Source organism: Agelaius phoeniceus, chromosome 5 (genome assembly GCF_051311805.1).
Source record: "Agelaius phoeniceus isolate bAgePho1 chromosome 5, bAgePho1.hap1, whole genome shotgun sequence".
Taxonomy (NCBI): domain Eukaryota; kingdom Metazoa; phylum Chordata; class Aves; order Passeriformes; family Icteridae; genus Agelaius; species Agelaius phoeniceus.
In genome coordinates, this window is record NC_135269.1 from 60801299 (window position 1) to 60822259 (window position 20961).

At 38.6% G+C, this 20961-nt stretch overlaps 1 protein-coding gene across 2 annotated transcripts in view; it reads left to right on the forward strand.

Moving 5' to 3' along the window:
• RELN (reelin) overlaps positions 1-20961 on the forward strand; it is a 284556-nt gene that overhangs the window by 163596 nt on the left and 99999 nt on the right. For both annotated transcript variants that reach the window (XM_077179117.1, XM_054631807.2), the window contains exons 11-18: positions 2614-2759; positions 6757-6908; positions 9118-9230; positions 10834-11042; positions 14855-14983; positions 16123-16232; positions 19058-19124; positions 20455-20688. In XM_077179117.1, coding sequence (XP_077035232.1) covers positions 2614-2759; positions 6757-6908; positions 9118-9230; positions 10834-11042; positions 14855-14983; positions 16123-16232; positions 19058-19124; positions 20455-20688 — 1160 coding nt within the window. The remainder of the gene's footprint in view (positions 1-2613; positions 2760-6756; positions 6909-9117; positions 9231-10833; positions 11043-14854; positions 14984-16122; positions 16233-19057; positions 19125-20454; positions 20689-20961) is intronic.

Consider the following 20961-nt stretch of genomic DNA (forward strand, 5'->3'; position numbering starts at 1 on the left):
AGCTTTATAGAACTAATTAAATAAATTATGATTTTGAGCTTTCATAAAGTGTTCACCATACATCACTGTATAAATAATTATTTATACCCCCCTTGCCAAACTGCCCGTTTATTTATCTTGACAACCTAAATGAAAACTCCATTCAATAAATATTCTGCTAGACAGCAGAAGGATGTACAAATATTAAAAGATAATGAGGTTGTATCTGATTTGTGTTTATTTTAATAGATGGTTTTCATCAGACAAGAGATTACTGGTTACATACCCACTATCAAATGCATACTTACATATAACTTAGCACCTGAGATGTAAGTTGCTCTTATAGAGGACTTTCCAATGCTTGTATGTAATTCTAATATCTACCTCAGTAGGATCTATTTAGCTGTTTGTTTCCTGAGATGAAGGTTTATGTATAAATCTTTGAATAAAGTTTTAGCCTGAAGATTTATTTTTAGTGTATTTATTTGGCTGCCTGCAGATAATGAGAGTTTTGTGGCAGATTGATTGAGAGATAAAGGATACTTCATTTGTGTTCAGCAAATGAAGAAAATTCTGTTAATCAAGAAGCACAACAAAGAAATTATTCTTAAAATTCTGAGTTTAGCAATACTGATGAGTGTGAAGGTTAAAATCAGTAAACAAAAGCAATTTCTCAGTCCATTATAAATAACTGCATAGTATAACTGCTGTTTTTCAAAGAGAAGATATAAAACTGTCTCATTAATTTCTGCTAGCTATAATATATTTGATGTGTAAATTATTCTGCCTTTTCAGTGGCATATATGGTGTACTGTGTGTATGCTGCATTAACAGACCAAGGAGAAAGGAGACTTGTGACAAAATCTATTTAATTTCTGTGATAAGTTATCAACACTTCAGGATCTTTCTATTGCTTTGACCTTTCTTTGGGGAAAAAACACTTTAACAGCAATTAGTTTATTTTAGCAGTTGAAACAGTCTTTAAGTTTTTACAATGTGTTATATTTGTATGTGATATTTATTCTGTGTTAATAAACATAGAGCTGTTGTCATTCAAGTACAGAACAGGAACTCTCTATACAAAAATCAGACTTCAAGTACTCACAGTTTTTTTCTAACAATGTGTAGGGACCTCCAGAAATATAAAAATTATGTTCCTTTATACTTTATATAAATTAATTGCTGAGGTATTGACAACCATATTTGAAAATCATCAATAAAAGAATTTCAATTATGCCACTTTATTGATAAATAAAGTCTTACAGAATATGACAAAATCTGTTATTTTGTACTTTACTCATAAAAAACCATAGACAAAGATGTACTGAGCAGTTTTCATTTCTTGCCCCACCTTTCTCTTTGTTAAAAATCTAATTATTCCCTTATGTGACGCTCCCATGACCTTTTTAAGTACAGAAGCTGTGATTGTCATATTTTCCCTTGGCGCATTATGAAGGGGTTCAGAGACAAGAGGGCACTGCATAGACAATACTGAAAAGGTCAATGCAATTTGGCATTATTGTATCTCTTTTTAAAATACTGAGATGTTGTAAGAATGCAGAATTATTCTAATTAATAGTTCTTTAATTCAGCTTCCAGTTTTAAGGAGCAAGATCTCACACACACACACACACACACACACATACACATGAATAAAAGAACTCTTTGAGAGAATTATTCATTTTATCAGTACTTTTTGTAATATGAAGAATTAAAAAAACTGCAAAGTGATCCATTTGCATTAAGACAAGTTAGATCTTCTTTAGAAAATTCTACTACCTGTTTCTGCCTCACAGATTTGGCAGACTGCCATTTTACCAGACACACAAGAAGACAAAAAAAGTAGGATGGGAGAAAGAAGAAAATCTATACTATAACCCCCCTGCACCTCCCAGGCAGCTCCTTCCAGGCCAACACTCCTGGCGAGTTCTGGGGGCCATGGCATGTTGGGGGATACACAGGGCACCATTTGATATTGCTGAGGCAGTATGTTCAGAAATGCAGTAGGAAAAGCAGACACTGGGTTTGGGAGCAGCCTCAGCACCCCTGGGATTGCTCTATCACAAGAGCTTGTTGCCTCTAGAGCTATTTGTTATGCAATAACATTTTTTGCTAAATACAGCAAATACAGCCTTTTCAGCCATACACTTGGGGCCCAAAGTTTACTATATGGCAATGCATAGCAATTTTACACACAAATACCACTTTTGGCAAAAATTCAAACCCAGAGATCTGACATGTTTCACAGCACAAAACTCTTACGCCTACAAAATCTCTGTAGCAATATTTGATATACTACTGAAGTTATTTGCAGACGGAGTTGTGTGTGGGCCAGACGTAAGGAAGATGCTTTAAAACAAAAATAAACACCCATAGATGTGGTACGTGACTTCTCAATGCAAACACAGTTTTACCGTGGTCTGTGGTGGGTTCATAGGGAAGCAGGTACAAGATTAGGACACAATAATTGCTGGGGCAGGACAAGGAAGGCCCAAGACAACCATCTGGTTTTTATTTAGTTTCAGGCATCAGCGAGTCCTTAGATAAAGTAGAGTCATGCTGAGATCTGACAATGTGTGAACACTGCACAAACCCAGCATAACCTCAGCTGCCATGTGCTCCTTCTGCCCACAGCACAGCTGCCAGTCCGATGGCAACTCCATCTACTTCCACGGGACCGAGGGCAGCGAGTTCAACTTCGCCACCACCCGCGACGTGGACCTCTCCATGGAGGATGCCCAGGAGCAGTGGGCAGAGGAGTTTGAGAGCCAGCCCAAAGGGTGAGTGTCCCCAGCCAGAGCAGGGCCCTGCATTGGCCAGCAGCTTCACTCCAGGGATGAGGAAACAGGATAAACAGAGAATTGCATTTTATCTTTGCTGTGTAGTCAGGGAAGATTGGGACTAGGATAAATAGCACTACTGTAAATAGCACATGGTTGCAGATTTTAGGAAGAAACAAGTCCAAGAAGTCCAGGAGGAACAGTTTGTCTCTGGACCATCCTGTCATCACAGGATGGTGTGAAAAAAATGAAATTAAAAAAATGGTGTTTGTGAGTAATGTAGCCATTCTAATGAAACACATGATGGTGATCTGTTTTGTTAATTCACACCAGTGTTGTTAACAAGCTCATGTCCATGTGATATCAAATTCCTTGAGAAATTCATCTCCTCTGGATTACTGCTGTGAGCCTCACTTTACTGAGAGAGAGCTCCTGCTTATGCAGATGCCTGTAGGTGCTGGAGGAGGAAGAGGAGAAGGTGGAGGCAGGAAAGCTGAAGCAGCAGTCCCTTCTCATCTGGCATCACCAAGAGCACAGCCATACCTGCTGGGCAAGAGCTCAGGGTCTGGCTGATAATGTACTATTTCTATTTTGAATATATACTTTGTGATTCAAAGAGTCCCTGTAAAGCCATATCCAGCAGGGACTGCTGCAAGGACACAGAAAATAAACAAAAATGTCTAGGAGAGCAATATTACTACTTTTACCAAAACATGAGTGAGCTTTAAAAAATGTGTCCTGATATAAAGAAGCTTTATTTTATAAACCTCATTGTATAAATTCTGGCAAAAGAAAATAACCTCAGTAGGGTCTTGATTCTTTTTTATTAAAAAATAATAAAAATCATTAGTGGCTGTAACCCCAGGGCAGTGAGAAACATACACTGCTAATTTATGGGTCTCCACTGAATGTTGATTTTAACCTACAAAGTACTTCAGATCATTAGCAACTGATTCAAATGCTGCCTATGCTGTGCTGAAAGTGTAGAGCACCTTTTAAGAAATACATGCTAATATGTCCTGTGGACACATACGTATATTTGGGGTTTACAGAAAAAATATTCACCATGGACTCTGTCCCAGTTCAAATAATCAGCCAATGGCAGCAGGTGCTTCTTCAAACAAGGGGAAGAAAATGAGCTTGTGTGTGTTGTGTTCTACATGACCATGTGGGATACCTCTGAGATGTGCTCTCCCTTTTTTTTCCATCCTGAAAGAAACAGGATTCGAGTGCTGACTGTGCACATCTGCCCTGTCTGTAGAGCTTCTCTACACAACTGGGTGTTTATTTAAGATAAGTTGGGCAACTTGCAATCTGGGTTAGCAAATATACAGTTCCTTCTGGATTGGGAAAATGTCACTTTTCCTGTCACAGGGTGCCTGGTTCCAGCTGCAGGTGGCAAGGGAGGGTGCAGCCCTCCTTCAATTCTGTCATTCTGTGTCCCAGCAGCCAGGTCCTGATCTACCCCCACTCTGCCAGCCAAAGGCCTCATAATCTTTTTCCTATTTTTTTCTTTGGAAATTTTACTCTATATTAGAAACTTCCTTCTTTCTATTGTTCTATAAGAATGGAGATTTAAATTGCATGCTGCTGTAAAGAAACACCGAACTTGGGTGATGACTACATCCTAATCATATAAAATTGCCACCACTACTGTTCCTCTTTTCAACATTTCTCTGGAATTTGTGTTGGGAGCTGTACATAAATGCAAATACATGTGAGTTTCCTTAATCACTTCTTAGAGAAATATGCTATTAAATGATATGTAAACTAGGTACGAAATACAGTTTTACTGTAATCAGTCACAGAACACAGTGTACCTGAGAGCGAGCCTGCAGGAAGTTCTCAGGCACTGCTTTGTCACGTCAGCTGGAGCCTGCCAGCTCTCAAGGGGAAGGCAAAAGCATCCCTCATAAGGGAGAGCAAAAGGAAACTCAGGTATAGGGGTCACCACCACTTTCCTCTGCACCAAATGCTCTTGGAGATGAGGGCAGAGGGAATCATCACTGTTTTTAATAAGCAGTTGGTTGGTATTTTTTGCATGTACCACCTAAAGGAGGAGGTTATGTGGGTAGGGCTTGCTGTTGTAAGTACCACACATATTTCCACTGTTGTTCTGCTTCTCTTTACTTGTGTGAATTAGAGCCTGATCCTAAAAGTGAGCAGATCCCCACATCAGGCTACCTAGCAGGCACACTCTGCTTTGGACCTTCATGTTTAGTTGGTCTACTTTAGGTCCATAAATCACCTGTATTATAAAGAAGAATTCCAAGAGTTATGTGAAGGATAAATTAGTTCAAATATAAATGTTAAATCATGCCATCACCCAGGATCCTTCTCCATTTTCTTTACTGGCAGTGGGTTGATTACTCCCATTAAAGTGCCTTTTTCTAAAAAAATGTATGTAGAATTCTCTGGTTTTCATTTCTGATGCTGCCTAAAAGGAAACATCCCTGGAAACATCCATGATCTGCATCATTCATGACCCCAAGCTGTTTTGTGGGTCACTACAGAGTGTTTTAATTGAGCTAAATAGAGCATACAAAAGATCAATGGAGCATTGTGAGATTTTTTTTGTGTAAGTTGAAGTAGGCACGACTGTTTAATTTTGTACTTGCCTTCAGCCCGGGAGACCCATTTTCAAAATTGTGGTTTTATATTGCACATTATATTGCACATTAGCTTTAAAAAATCTGCACAATAGAATTAGGGTTAGATTAAACTGTGCTTCCATTAAAATATTTATATTTATATCATAAAGCTTTTCAGTGATGCTAAGCTCACTAATTCCTGTGTAAATGACTGACAGGTTTAAAGCAGGATTTCCAAACAGGCATGTCACCAGTCTGTCACAGCTTAGGTCCATGGGGAAACTGGCAGCTTTTAAGAGGATCCCAGAAATGCATTTTGAAATCATTGGAATGGTTAAACTAATAAATAGACTGTTTAGTTCTTGTAATGACAGTTTTTGAAATTGTGATATGGCACATACCTGCTAGAGATTGTCTCTGGTGGAAGGAGACAGGAAAAGACTTTGCCTCCCACAAAGGTTTCTGAACTTCCATGTTTTCTCATTCCTCCTGAATTATGCTGGATAGTTAAATGTTTGGATTATTAGGATTTAGTGATTCTAAATAATTTCATTGTTTTATCATCCTTATAATTCTTAAATACTTAATTATGAATTAAGACTTCAACATGAATAATAATAATGTATCAGACCAAAATAATGCACAAGATTTCAACACTTTCTAGTATTTCAAAACATTTTGATCAAGTTTTGAAGTAACCATCACTTTCATGATGAAAATGTATTCTCAATGTAAAATAGTTAATTGGAAAATTCTGCAACAGCTCTTTTAATTATCACTGAATAAAAATAAGATAAAATGCTGTACAGAAAAACTGAGAAAGATCATATCATCACATATTAGAAACACAGCAGTCTTTTTTCATACTCTGTTCGTGTGTTAGTTAAAAACTGTTACCCTAAATGCTCAAAAAGATGAAAAGAGAGCATTTTCAGCTATTACCTACATATTTAATATTTGTATAGCAGATATGGTGGACATGTGCCTTTTCAAGTTTCATTGATCTATAAATCTTTTATTATGCAAAATTAATCAGAATGCATTTATTTTAAAAACATTTTAGCACCAGAAAAAAAAAATGAAGATGGTAGAACAATACAACACTACATATTTGGTAGCAGCATTCATTAAAAGTCTAATTTTTTTTTTTTAATTCATGCATTTCTGCCAAATTCTTTTAAATATTTATATTAACTTTGCCTTAGTTGAGTCAACTGAGTTTAAAAGCTAACGTTGAATACGTAAGTAACGGCATAGGGATCACATTTGAAACACTGTGGTTTTTGTCCTCTGTTAAGAGAAGAAACAGCTAATTTCATAAGTACCAATGAACCCTATGGCATATTTAAATTAGTTTATCAGTAGTCTGCTGCTGCACCTTCTCCACCTATTGTTGGCCTCTGCAGGTGGGACATCTTTGGAGCTGTCATTGGTACTGAGTGTGGAACCCTGGAATCTGGCTCAGCTCTGGTATTTCTCAGAGATGGAGAAAGAAAAATATGTACTCCATACATGGACACCACAGGTTATGGGAACTTGAGATTTTATTTCAGTATGGGTGAGTACAAGTTACTAATGTAGTACAAGATGTGAAGCATGTGAGATTTGCATTATGCAGTGCTCCACAGCTGAACAAATCTCATGTGGAGAAGCATCTTGTCTTGGATACACTAATTTCACTCAGTGCCCCTTAATCCATACTGAGAAGAGATGGTCATATCTTTGTCATCTTTAGAGGTTTTACAGGTACCTCTCATATCTTCCTGTGGTCATGTCCGTGTAGACCCTGGTGCTAATGAATCAGAGTCCAGAGAGCTGCACATGAAGATGAGATGGGAGTAGCATAGAGGTGGGGCAGCCTTCCCTGATGAACCCACGGAATAGTTTCATCTCAAAAGCTCTTACTTCATTCCTAAAGTCCTAAATCTGTTAATATGTTGGCCCAGGGTGAGATTCACACAGAGTGTGCTATGATCTTGGAGGAGATGTGTTCTACATGTGGCATCCCTCATTAAAAGCACTGCTGTGGTGTTAGCATCATCTGTGGACCTTCCTTGCTGGGGCAAAATTCAACATCAGTCATTTACCAGGGCTCAGAAAGCAGCCAAGAGCCAGCCTGTCCTGTCACTTCCCCTCCCTGCTGCTGTTGTCAGTGCAACTGCACTAGTTTGATGTTGCAACAGAGCAGAATCCCCATGAACAGGGTAGCTAATGCTCACAGTATTTTTCCAGAGCTTTTATTTTGCACATAAAGGAAGTTCCATGAGGTTATTCTCTCAACACCATGTTTAGAGAATGTGAGGATTTTTGCTTAAAAGAGAATAATAGAATAATAAAGGAGGAAGCAGAGAATAAACCTGTGACCTTCACAAGCAACCTTCTGTATCAACAAGAAAAAAACACACTTTATTTAATGAGGGGAAGACCTCATGTTGTTTTCCTAAATTGTTGCACATCTCCTCTGTGTTACATGAATTATGGATAAAGCACAGGAAAATGAGGATGCTTTTTCTCATTTCTTCCAAGCATTACAACACCTGCAAGAGAAACAGGAAAGAAATTTTGTCAACCTTCTGAACTTAGGGGAGAAGTTGTCAGCAGATGCAGACACAAAGGATAGCAGGATATTGTTTGAAAAATGTATTCTCTGTGTATTTTTTAATTAAATAAATAATTGTTTGAACATTCAGGCAGGGAGAATATTTGAAAGGACAAATGGATATTCTTTATTACAGTATAAAACATGTTAGAGATGTTACCCAGTTCTCTGTACTGCTTCTCCTAGTTTATTACAAGAACTGGCTGGCTGTAGCAAAAAAAAAAAATAAAAGCAGAGAAAGTGTTCCAATATGTGCAATATCTTTCTACTCTGCAGTCTTTTCAAAGAAGCTTCCTCATTCTGTTTTTATTTCTATTTTGGGATTTTTTTTTTTAATACCCGGAGTAACCATAATACACAGGGAAATAATTAACAATTCCTGTTTCAAATACAGAAACTTTGTTTTAAAATCTTCTTTTCCACAATACCAAAGTTGTGTGACGATGTTCATCTTGTAACTATAATGCAGAACATCATGTTCATATTTGCCAATACATCTGCTCTTTCACAGAAGCTTAGTGAGTATTTTGGGTTCTACTGATAGGAAGATATTTCAAATGCTGCCCTGTTCCAGTTGGGCAAGCATACCACACATGTTCTGTGTGGTACAATAGATTCCATCCATCCAGCCATCCCTATTAGAATATGGTGTAGACAGTAGAAAGAGCAGCACAACAAATAAGGTACACAGCAGTCTTTCTCACTTCCTACTTAGAAGAAGTTCTCAGCTGCCAAACTATCAGCTGAGAAGTATTTAAGATGCTGTTATGTACCTACATGTGTGACTGCATGAAGTGTGAGCAGTAAATAGCAGTTTACTGATGAGAACTCAACAGCAGAGCATTTCTATGTAAATAGGATTTAAAGCACACAGATAGAAGTATTGCTTGAGGCACAGCATTTTCTATTTAAATTGTTTTGATAAGCTGATTAAAAGAGGTATTGAGGTTTTCGTAATCGTCAGCCCCCTTGATCTCTGCCATGGTGCATCTGATCAAACAGTTCCTATACACTGAGTCCTTAGGGATGGTGTTCTTTTGTTTCAGATCCCAAGTTAAATAGCATCTGACTGTAATTATTTTCATAATTAAGGCTGCATATATGATTCCACTTTCCAATAACAAGGGCTTCAATTAATTTTTTTCTCACTCAAATATGTGCTGTACAGGGGGAACTTGTGATTCTGGAGAATCCCATGAAAATGATGTCATACTGTATGCCAAGATTGAGGGAAGGAGGGAACACATACCTCTTGATACCCTGACCTATGCTGCTTACAAGGTAAATTGTCTAAAACAAAGCAGGTGGATGGCAATGGACAGATCATTCTCTTTTCAAGCCATCACAGGAATATTGTGTGGTGAATTCCACAGGGACACTCAAATGTGGCCTTCCCAAACACATAAATCATGTGCAGGCCTGGGAGCAGTCGGGCACTTTTGCAGCACAGCTCTGCAGTTACTGGTGGCCACTCCAGCCCCAGGCAGGACTGTGCAGGGTTGGCTGGGGCTGGGGAAACAGGCAGGAAAGCAGTGGGTAAAAATTGTCAGTTATTAGCTGAAAACTTCAGTGACTACATCTCCTCACTAAAGATTACTCCTGCTTCCACTCAAGCTCATTCTAGGCACAGTGTGATGCTGAGGAGCAGGGTCCTGAGAGGGTCATTCCTGGTGGGATCAGGGGCTGGAAGAGGGTCTGCAGTGGTGGGGGCACAGACTCAGCCATGGGAGGCAGCTGCTGGCAGAATGCACAGGCAGCATCTCCTCTGTCCAAAGTGCAGCTGCCTTCCAACCACATCCACCACCCTCAGCAGGACAGTAAAGACCTTGAACTTGCCCCCAGGATCCTTCCTGTCTAGGGCAAGGAAGCACTTAGACCACATCTGCCCTGAATAATCTGGCCCTGAGGTCTCCTTATTCTGCTGTTGTAAAACAGGCAAAATCTGATATTTCATACAAGTGTACATAGATGAGCTAGGTATCGAAATGCAGAGTGGTTACATAGTCTGAGGGAAGTTTGATGGTAAAGATGCTGCTGATTTCAAGCACAGATCTGTGTGAATTTTGTCTGTAACTTTAGCACTTAGAAACCAAATGTTTACAATAGTGTTTGGCCTGAATTTGGTTGAGTCACTTGCATTGTTTCATTGTGCATGGCTTCCCTCCTCGCCTGCTTCTGTGTGAAAGACAGGGCAGAACTTTTGTAAAACTAAGGAAACTGTAATTGTAAAATAATAAAATATTAATTAGGGAACTTGGGGAGAGATAGGATCTGAAATTACATGGAATTCATTGTGAAGGTTTTTTAAAACAAGCAGTTTTAAAGCTGACATCCTCTTTTGACATAATAAAGTCCTAATTACATTGCTTTAGGACAAAGGCTAAGCTTTGTGAGGCAGTGCTTTCATTTATTTCAGCAGCATAACATCCTCCCCACTTATGCCTGTGAACTCCTGCTGTTGCACCATTCTCACGTATCCAGAGCAGACATTCACCACCCTGCCTTAGCTCCTGTGAGCTGTAAGGCTCCAGGACAAACCTCACCTTCCCTTCCCAGCCAAAACTGACAGCAGAAACTTGCCCTTCTCAGAACACAGAGGGTGCAGTCTTTTCTTCTGTGCCTTTACAACCAAACCATCCCATCCCTCTGAGCTGATAAGCATCACTGGTACCAGGGTGCTAATACCTATCCACATAATAGTAAAAGATTTTATTTGGGAGCGTGTGTGGAAAAAAGTGTCTAAAAAAGTTGACAAAATGAATCAAGGAGAGAGAACAGCAAGTTTGGTTCAGCACAATTAGAATTGGGTTTTTTTTATTATTATTTTAAATGGTACATTGTGACCTTTTTAACTTATTTAAGCCTTTTTCAATTTCTTTTGAAGGTGCCATCTTTGGTTTCTGTTGTCATTAGTCCGGACCTGCAGACTCCTGCAACCAAATTTTGCCTGAAGCAAAAGAGTCACCAAGGCCACAACAGGAATGTCTGGGCTGTGGATTATTTCCATGTCCTTCCAGTGCTCCCTTCCTCAGTCACTCACATGATCCAGTTCTCCATCAATTTGGGGTGTGGAACTTACCAACCTGGTAACAGGTAAAACTGGAGAGATCATTCTTTTGGGCATCATCTTTCTAGTATATTTTGGTCTATAAAATCTATATAAGGATTTGTAAATCTTTTTTCAGAAGAAGGGATCCCATTGATAAAGGCAAATATAAGCTGCTCAAAAGCTAACGTTTCTCCTCATCTTTACAGGCCCAGATTTATGTATCTCATGTGCAATAAAGAGTCATTTAATAGCTTTCAAGGTCAAAACTTGCTTTTCTTTGCCCATTATTCTGAAATATGCTCATGATTTCAGATTGACTTTTGTCACTATAGGACATGAAAGAACACAAGCACACCACCATTCTCAAGGTGAAGGAAAAAAGGGAAGTGTATTTTCTGACTCCAACATTTATAGTTTCCCAAAAGTGACAGCGGATTGGAGGGTGACAATGACACCTCTCCAGTGCCACTGGTCAAACTGACAGTCTATCAACTCTCTCCTCTTCCATAAAGGAATGCAAAACAATGAGTTATTTACAGAAAATGTGTGAGAAAGTTCACTACAAGAATGTCAACATCAGAAGGTTTAGAAAATATTTAAAAACCAGGGTCACATACTTTTGCTTCAGTTTCTAATGGGTATGAGATTTACTTCTTAATACTGTGTAAGGAGGAAAACATTAAAGGTGGCAGCAGAAACCTGCCCTGCTGGCCTCTCTGAGATTACTGATGCCACAAGCACATCTAATTCTAGAAAGACTGGGGATAAATTACCCTCATCTAAATGACCATCAGTGTGAGGAGCTAGGCTGATCACAGAATACTTTTTCTGGCTTTACTTCTTCTGGACATTCAGTGTGAATTTTCCCATGGGGAAAGAGAAAGAAGGGAGTCATTTTAGGCTCCATGTTTTATAGAATCATAGAAATGTTGGTTAGAAGGGACCTATACAGGTTATCTGGTGAAGGCTGCTGCTGCAGGATGGATTGTTACTGGGCTGGTCAGACATGGCTCTGCCTATCCATGACTTGAAAAGTCTTCATGGATGGACACTGTGCTACCTCACCTGCTCAAGTGAAAAAGTGTTTCCTAATCTACAATACAAAACTATGAAACCATGTCTTTATGATTATTGTCCTTTGTAATGTTCCTGACACAACTGAGGAGAGTTTGACTCTGGTTTCCTTGTGAGTGCCCTCTGCACCACCACAGAATGCTGTAGCTCACCCCTCCCCACCAGGCTGAGCAAGCCAGATCCTCAGCCCATCCCAGCTTGCTGCTCAAAGCCATGGACATCTTGCCCATCCTTTACTCTGCTCTCAAAATTCTTAATCTGCTTCTTCAAATGGAGAGCCCAAAACCAAACCACCCACTGTTCCTCTTCCATTATATACATGTGAGAATATTTATCTTGATATTTTATGAGGATTAAGTTACTTTATATTTTGCAGACTTGAGAGTTTAAAGTAAGAGACTATGAGAGCTTTTATCTGTGTCCCATGGCATCTACTTCCCACTGGAAAGAGTTGCATTAACACTGACAGGGTAGCAGAATTCAAGGGGAAGCAAAAATCAAGGTACTGCACTTATATTTGATAGGAAGAGAAGGCAGCAGCATTTTCCTACATGAAAAGTGAAAACTTTGCTTATAAACACTCCTGGCCAGTAAACATGTTATATAAAATCTCTGTCTCAATCTGTTTTCTGATGGAGATCAGTATATATTTTGAAAGATTAATATTCTTCCTTCCATTTCTGAATGAGAAGTGAGCTTCTTCATAACCAAAGAAGCATTAGGTCACCATTTTTCCTATTTGTATTTCCCAAATGCTGCAGCATTTCACATCTCCCAGTCTGCAGCATTATTCATAATGCTTTCATTACTGCAAATGTGAGAGACTCATGCTGGATATAAGAAGTAAATATGACCCTCTAAGGTATCTCAACAGCTAAACCTGAAATAATAATAAATTAGTCAAAACCTCCATAAGCTGGTTTAATAGACACAATATCACAGAGATGGTACATTTAAATAAAGTATATTTTCAGCAAATTATCATAAAAATAAAAATTCAGAATCCAATAATTTAATATTGAGGAGATGAATTATGACTTCTATAATATTCCATTACTTAAAATAAAACAGAATATTACGAGCCAATTATATGGAGGAAATTACAAGAACAATTCAGTAAAATACTAAATCTGTAGTAAGTCAACTTTCTCTATAAGTTTTTCAAGGTCTTTAGAGTGTAGGGCATCTAAGGATTTCCTTATAGGTTGTAAACAATTTGGGGTTTTTTTAACCCAGGAAAGAGCCCATGCATGAACAGCTAGTGATCTTTTGCCACCTTTTCCAGATGTTATAGTTAGCAGCTGGCAGTTATAGGTGTCCTGTGCTCACACGATGCAGTCTAGCTCTGATTAATTCAAGGTTTCTCCTCATATCTGAAGTTATTTCAATATGAAATACAAAAGTAATGCAGTTGTTTTAACAGCAGCAGCATAAAAACACTGGCTAGATGGTGGCCCAACAAGAACTCTGTGTTCAGGCAATCCTCATTCTAAAAACCTTTGGGGTTTTAAACACTTGTGGTGGTGTTCACAGGGGTCCCAGGACGTGAGAAGAGAGGAGGATCTGAGTCCATGTTTCAGAAGGCTAATTTATTATTTTATTTCATATATAATATTAAAACTATTCTAAAACTATATTAAAAGAATAGAATAAAGGATTTCATCAGAAGGCTTGCAAGGAAAGGAATTGAAATGAAATGATAATAAAATTCTGTGTCTCTCTGAGAGTCCGAGACAGCTGGACTGTGATTGGCCATTAATTAGAAATAACCAACATTGTAGGATTGACGGGGGTAGCACGGTCGGGACGGACGGAGACGAGAGATCTCTGAAGCCAGGTTGTGGAACTTGAGGTTTATTGCAAAGGGCCTGGGTGCAGGGCCCTGCTGGGAGCTGCCAGCTGCAGCTCAGAGCAGGCCCGAGAGAAGAGAGGGGCAGAGAGGATGAGAGGGTAAGAGCCTAAAAGGCAAGAGCTAAGAGACAAGAGGTAAGAGCTAAGAGACAAGAGGTAAGAGACAAACGGTAAGAGGGCGAAGTTCCCATTACAATACAATAAATCACCTTCTGTGTTGAATATTCTGATTCTCACTTAACCAATCTAGTACAAGATACAAATCCTACAGCATTTCCATACAGCCTATAAGAATCACTACATTACCGTACTGTGCTACATTTTAAACCCTAAAAACTACTCTTTGGACCCCTTCTGCCAAGCTGGCAGGGTCTGCTCGGACCCTTGGACCTGCCTGCAAGCAGAGGGTCTTGTTTCATCAAAAGGGGATCACCTTCAGCAGGCCACAACGTTGTTTTCCCGTTGTTCAGTAACTAAGGGATCTCAAAGCTTGCTTTCATTTCAATCTCGCTTATAGTTTCTATATTCTCAAAATCTTTTGGCAGACAATCATATTTATAAGGCTTTCCTGTTTTATCTTCCCCAACAAACATGGACCAATCACAGATGCACCTGTTGCATTCCACAGCAGCAGATAACCATTGTTTACATTTTGTTCCTGAGGCCTCTCAGCTTCTCAGGAGAAAAAATCCTAAGGAAAGGATTTTTCAAAAAACATGTCTGTGACAAACACTCATGAAACTTTGTGTCATGTTTGCATTTGCAGGATTTTTTGTCTTCAAATTCTGCTCAAAATTATTTCTTGTTTCCTCATCAATTATTAGAAATAGCAGATTTGGTGATTTCTCAATGTTGATACTTCTACATTGAGATCTATGCCAGGTACCCTCACGGTGTCTTTCTCCTTTTTTTTTCTTCAATGTGTTCCCAGTGTCAGCTTGGAGTTCTCAACCAACCACGGTCGCTCGTGGTCGCTGCTGCACATGGAGTGTTTGCCTGAGATTTGTGCAGGGCCCCACCTGCCCCACAGCACCATCTACGCCTCCGAAAACTACAGCGGGTGAGAGAGCTCTCTGCAAACTGCAAAATACACAGCACTGCAGATGGGAACTGGAGGGGCAGGAGAAAGCAGCAAAGCACACAACTCTGGGTCATCATTCATTTTTGACTACCTGGGGACAGCAAGGAAGGAGTGTTCTGAGCTCCCTGGCTACCCAGTCATGAAAGCTCAAATGTATTGGGCTGCTTCTGTGGTATAATAATAATTTTTTGATGCTAAAGAGAAATTACAAAAAAAAAAAAAAACACTTGAGGACAGCATGTTGATAAGAAGAAGAAAACTTTTACCTTGTCAAAGCCACAAAAGTTTTCTTCTTGGTCAGAAAAATTTATTTTCAAATCCTTTATTTGAAAATAAATTTATTTATTTATTTATTTATTTTCAAATCCTCAGACACATTTACTCATGTGGAATCCCAGTACTGGTTTACAGTGAAGCACATTCTCCATACTTCTGCAATGGAGATGGTTATTAGTGTAACTTTCTTGTATCAACCCTTCTCAGCATTGAGTCTCTTCTCTACTGTTTTCACTGAAAAATGAACTGTGGCATTTTTCTGCATAGCACAAAATCCCTTGGTGTCCCAACTTCCACAACACTTACAAAAAGAAAGATGAAACATTGCTATGATCTGATGGCACACAGCCCCTAGTCCCATACAATTTTCATAGGAGCCATTACTCCTGGTGTGTGCAGGAAGTGTAGCCTCTGTGGATGATAGAGAATGATGGCCCAGACTGCAGCATGCCAAACCTTCTGCACCACTCCTCACCCTCTGAGGGTTTTCACCAAACAGAGTTCAGCCCCACTGGAGGTTCAGTTTTAGGAGATATTCATGGGGATGAATATGGGGAGAAGCTGCTACAGCAAAGGAGCTTATGGTTTTTGCCAACTGTGTGTATTCCTACAGGGGGAGAATGGCTGGGTTTTATAAGACAATAACTAGTGTTCATGTACTGTGTAATATATGGACTTCTTATTTTTAATTTGTATTTTCCAAAGCTGCTGTAAATTTATGCTTCATTTGAGCAGATTTTAAAATTAAGCTTCTCACAAAGCTTCCAGAATACATAAACATATCTGCCAAATATACTGTTGCATAATAACTGTCAGTGTAAAATGTGCTATATGTCTTTCAGGTGGAACAGAATAACTATTCCCCTTCCCAACGCTGCTCTCACCAGTGACACCAGGATTCGATGGAGGCAAACAGGACCAATCCTTGGAAATATGTGGGCAATCGATAATAGTTAGTATTCTTACCCATGATCATGACACAGCAGAAAAGTAAATTTTATATGCTGCTCTAAGTAAACATATTTTCCACCATCACAAGTCAGTGAATTTACAGTTTTTTAAATTCCTGTTCTGCTTAGTTGCATTTGGTAGCAGGTGCATTTTGAGGCCAGAGAGAGAGTCTACCATTAGAAAAGACAATAGTCTAATAGATTTTTTTTTTAATTTAATTGAATGCTTTCCAGGAAAAAAAAATAGTGACAGGGCTTAATATAGTATTTTTTTCTGTCTGCTTAGTCCTAATTACATAAATAGGTTTCACACTGGCTGTTAAGGACATGTACTGCAGCAGCCTAAGCGACAGGAGCAGCATCTGGGACTTATTTTGCTTCTGGACATAATTGCTTGAAGACCATCTTCAAGCAATGCTGCTACCAAAATACTGAAAAAACCTTACATTGTTTACCATATCTTCAGGGGAAAGTGCCATCTGTTTCAGGGAACTGTTCTTCCCTTCGAAAATTATTTTTCACATACCTTTTCTTAAAATGGATTTGAAGAACTGGGAGAAGTTTATGTTGCTAAATATTTATATGAATTATTACAGAGGAAAACCAGGACCAGAATTATCAAGTAATACTTTGAAGGGCATTTAGGAACACAGGATTAAACATATGAAATGCAGAAATAAGTATGATTGAAAGGGTTAACTAAGAGTAACTGCAAAATTTTTTAGCTTGCCTTTTAGCCTTAAGTGATTTGGAAGTAAGTAGGCTACATTCAGAATTTGTTTGGTTAGATGCATGAAATATGTAATTTAGAGATTTACACTGATGTATGTGAAATTTTGTAGTGATTCCCAGTAAGGCTTGATATGGTGCCTAGGATTATATTTTGCAGAATTTTTAAAATATATTGAGGCCTAGTATTAACAAGAAAATCTTGAGGCTGTTAGGGTAATATCATTAAGGAAATTTTGTCACTACAAGTAATGAAAATTGTTCTCTTAATCATAACTGGAAGTAGCATCATCTTGACATTCTGGATATAGTATTAATGCTTCTCTTTAGGGATGTTATATGCATCAAAAAGAAAGTAAAATTAAGGGGAAAGATGAGTATTTAAAATGAGAAGATTTCTGTGAGTATCTGCAAAGATGAGTTGCTATCTAAAAAAATGCTGACTTTAAGTGTTGGAGACACTCATGAGATTCACAGAAACCACATCAAGATGAAATCAATCCAAGGATACAAATTCCTTACAACAGAACAGAACAAGGTTTTGAAAATCATTTGACAATTCATTTATCTGCACAACCTTTGCTTATAAAGCAAAATACAGCTCCATGAAAGGATGCTGCATGCTCCTGTGTGCACAATCTCAAAAAAAGGTTTACCAACCATCTGCCTAGAAAGTGCTTGCTGTGAATTTGAGGTGCAGAATCATGACACAGGAATTGAGTCTTAAAGACAAATTTCTGTGGTTTTGAATGCTTCCTTTGTTAGATACTAGTGATACTGAAGTTTTACACTGTATTGTAGAAAAAACCTCGTAAATATTGGCAAGCCACTCAATTTCTTGAAGAGAGGAAGATTTTCAAAGATTCAGCACTCTGACTTTTAGCTTCACGACTGTTTCCTATGTGAATCAAGTTTTAAATGAAATCTGGAAGCTGGCCATCTTTCAGAAACTCTGGAAAAATGCCAATTTCCGTAAAGTTTTTTCATTTTGAATGACATCATTACATCTTTAACCCTTCTACTTTTACCACCCCCTCAAAAAGACCTCAAAAGACACAAAAATCAAACAGACAGAACAGAATTTTTGCACCCTGAGAAGTGAGAAAACCTAGAAATCACATGAAATCTGATGAGGATTAGTTATAGGGAGTAGCTAAAAGGGATTTAGAGTGTGTCTGCTAGGGAGAGCTGACACCCTGCTCTGATGGGCAACATTATAGAACTAGGAAAAGGAAGAAGTACTGCTTCTTATTGATTATTTCAAATGAGTGACTATTTCTTCCAAATGTCATCATGCAAGTGGGTAACTCCAAGTAATTGTTCAACAGAAAAGATGCCACTATTCATGGTTAAGGCCTTTTAGCATTTTGTATTAAAATAATATTGCCCACAAGTTATAACTTTTCTTTCTTATAGTGCAAGAGATAATACTGACATTTTCTCATCTTTCCATCCTCCATATTTTTTTACAAATATCCACACTGTCAACGAGGAGTCATTGGAGGAAGATGAAGCAAAAGAGTAAAACAAGTCTGGTGTATTTTTGAGCACTTTAGGATGTGACATTTTGTTCCATTTAAAAGAATCAGTGAAAGAGTATGAAAATTATTAGTTACATATTAGTTACACAGGGCAGGTTTTATTCCCCTAAATCCAGTCAAGTAAAGTATGTAGATTTCAATGAGAGAAGTAGTGACATGTTTTTTTAAATCTACAAGACTACTACTGGAATGTACCAATATATAGATTGGATTGCATCTCCAAACTAAGATGAAGGGAATGTCAATGAAAAATTATGAAAAAGGTCAATGCCTACCAAATTATCTGATCTCATTCACAGACAGTAATTAAGACAGTATTAATGGCCACAATACTGTGTCTTTAGCCACAGATGGACATGACACATTAAATAATAAATTATCCCTGACTATCCTTGAAACAGTTAAATGTTTTATATCATTTCATAGACCTTTTCCAGGCAGTGGGATTTAAATAAATACAATAATTGTATGATCAGGTCTGTACACTTTCTTGTATTCATCATATTCTGTTTACCACATAGCATAACCTTCCAGTTAATTGATTTCTCTCTCTGCAGTTTATATTGGTCCATCTTGCCTGAAATTCTGCTCAGGGCGAGGACAGTGTACTAGAAATGGCTGCAAGTAAGTGTTATATTCAGCACTCATGTTCAATTTCTGTCACAGAGTTCACTTGGTAGTGTGAAAGTTGACGTGACTTTCATTTCAGTCCTTGCACTTTTAGATGACTGAATATAAAATGAGCATAACCCTCAGAATTCATAAAGCTCACTGAAAAGCTAAAGATCAATCTTTCTGAACAGCATCATAGTTTAATATTTTTTTTATTATTTTCTTCAGGTATAGTGTCTAACTTCCAGTTCATCTTAAAATGTGCTACAGAACACACTGAAATGTCATATATACTGGTTATAGAGGTGATTTGTGACTTTATCACTTTTGTATTAAATGTTGGGAAAGAATTACAATTTTAATAGCTCCAATATTCCATAATCTAACATACCTCAAGGACAGAAGATCAGCACTCCACTTTTTTCTGATAGTCTGGCTTATTAAAAGGGTTCCACTCTAAAAAATAAAAAGGTACTTACTCAAAACCAGTGAGCACATTCTTAATGTTTCTATAACTATATTTAGGTATTAACAAGAATATAACCTACAGGGCATTCTCTTTTGTAACTTGTATTTTCAGGGTCTCCCATCATGGGGAGGAAAGATGAATCTGACTCCATGTTCTTAGAAGGCTAATTTATTTTTTATGATATGATATGATATTAAAGAATGCCATGCTAAAACTATACTAAAGAATAGAGAAAGGATACTTACAGAGGGCTTAACAAGATACTAATGAAAAACTCGTGACTCCCTCCAGAGTCCCGACACAGCCTGACCATGATTGGTCATTAAGTAAAAACAATTCACATGTTGGATAAACAATCTCCAACCACATTCCAATGCAGCAAAACACGGGAGAAGCAAATGAGATAATATTGTTTTCCTTTTTCTCTGAGGCTTCTCAGCTTCCCAGGAGAGAAATCCTGGGCAAAGAGGATTTTTCAGAAAACATAGTGACAGTAACTTAATTTCTTGTAATCACATCTAGTATGCTACAGGTAAAAGCAAATTTGTCATTTTACATATGAACAACTGTAATTATGTCAGCAGGGGTTTTGTCGCAAAAATTAATAAAAATATTTCTGTACCATGCTATGTGTAGATTCATGGGGTGTTCATAAATAAATATTTTTTAAATTCAAAAAGTAAATACTAGCTAACAGAAATCATTTGCTGTGCACTTTACCTATGTAAAGTTCAAAGAGGTTCTGGTGCCTCAGACTTGAGAGGGACCTGGTGGGTGCCCTCAGTCCATGAACAGCTGCAGCCACCCTGTTTGCTGACAAGCAGCCACACCAGGATGGGTCACCAGTCGTGCTCTCCCCGTTCCTCCCCGCAGGTGCGACCCCGGCTTCTCGGGGCCGGCGTGTGAGACGGCGTCGCAGACCTTCCCCATGTTTATCTCCGAAAGCTTCTCCAGCTCCCGCCTCTCCTCCTACCACAGCTTCTACTCCATCCGCGGGGCCGAGGTCAGCTTCGGCTGCGGGGTCCTGGCCAGCGGCAAGGCCCTGGTCTTCAACAAGGACGGCAGGCGCCAGCTCATCACCTCCTTCCTGGACAGCTCCCAGTCCAGGTGAGAGGGAGGGAGGAGTCCTGTGGAGAAAGGAAATGGGGGAGCTCCTCCCCCTACAGCTACAGCCTTGTGTGTTATTAAACCAGTTGCTTTTAAAAACTCCTAGTTCCATGTTTTAATGGTGATTTCGTAGCCTCGCCTTTTTCTCCTCCTGCTTTGTAAACAACAGAGCCCAAAACAGACTGTAGGGAAGTTATTGTACAGCTCAGATGGAAAATATGAAATGTTAATATCAAACCTGAGTGTCAAAGCCAAGTGCTAATTAATTATTTA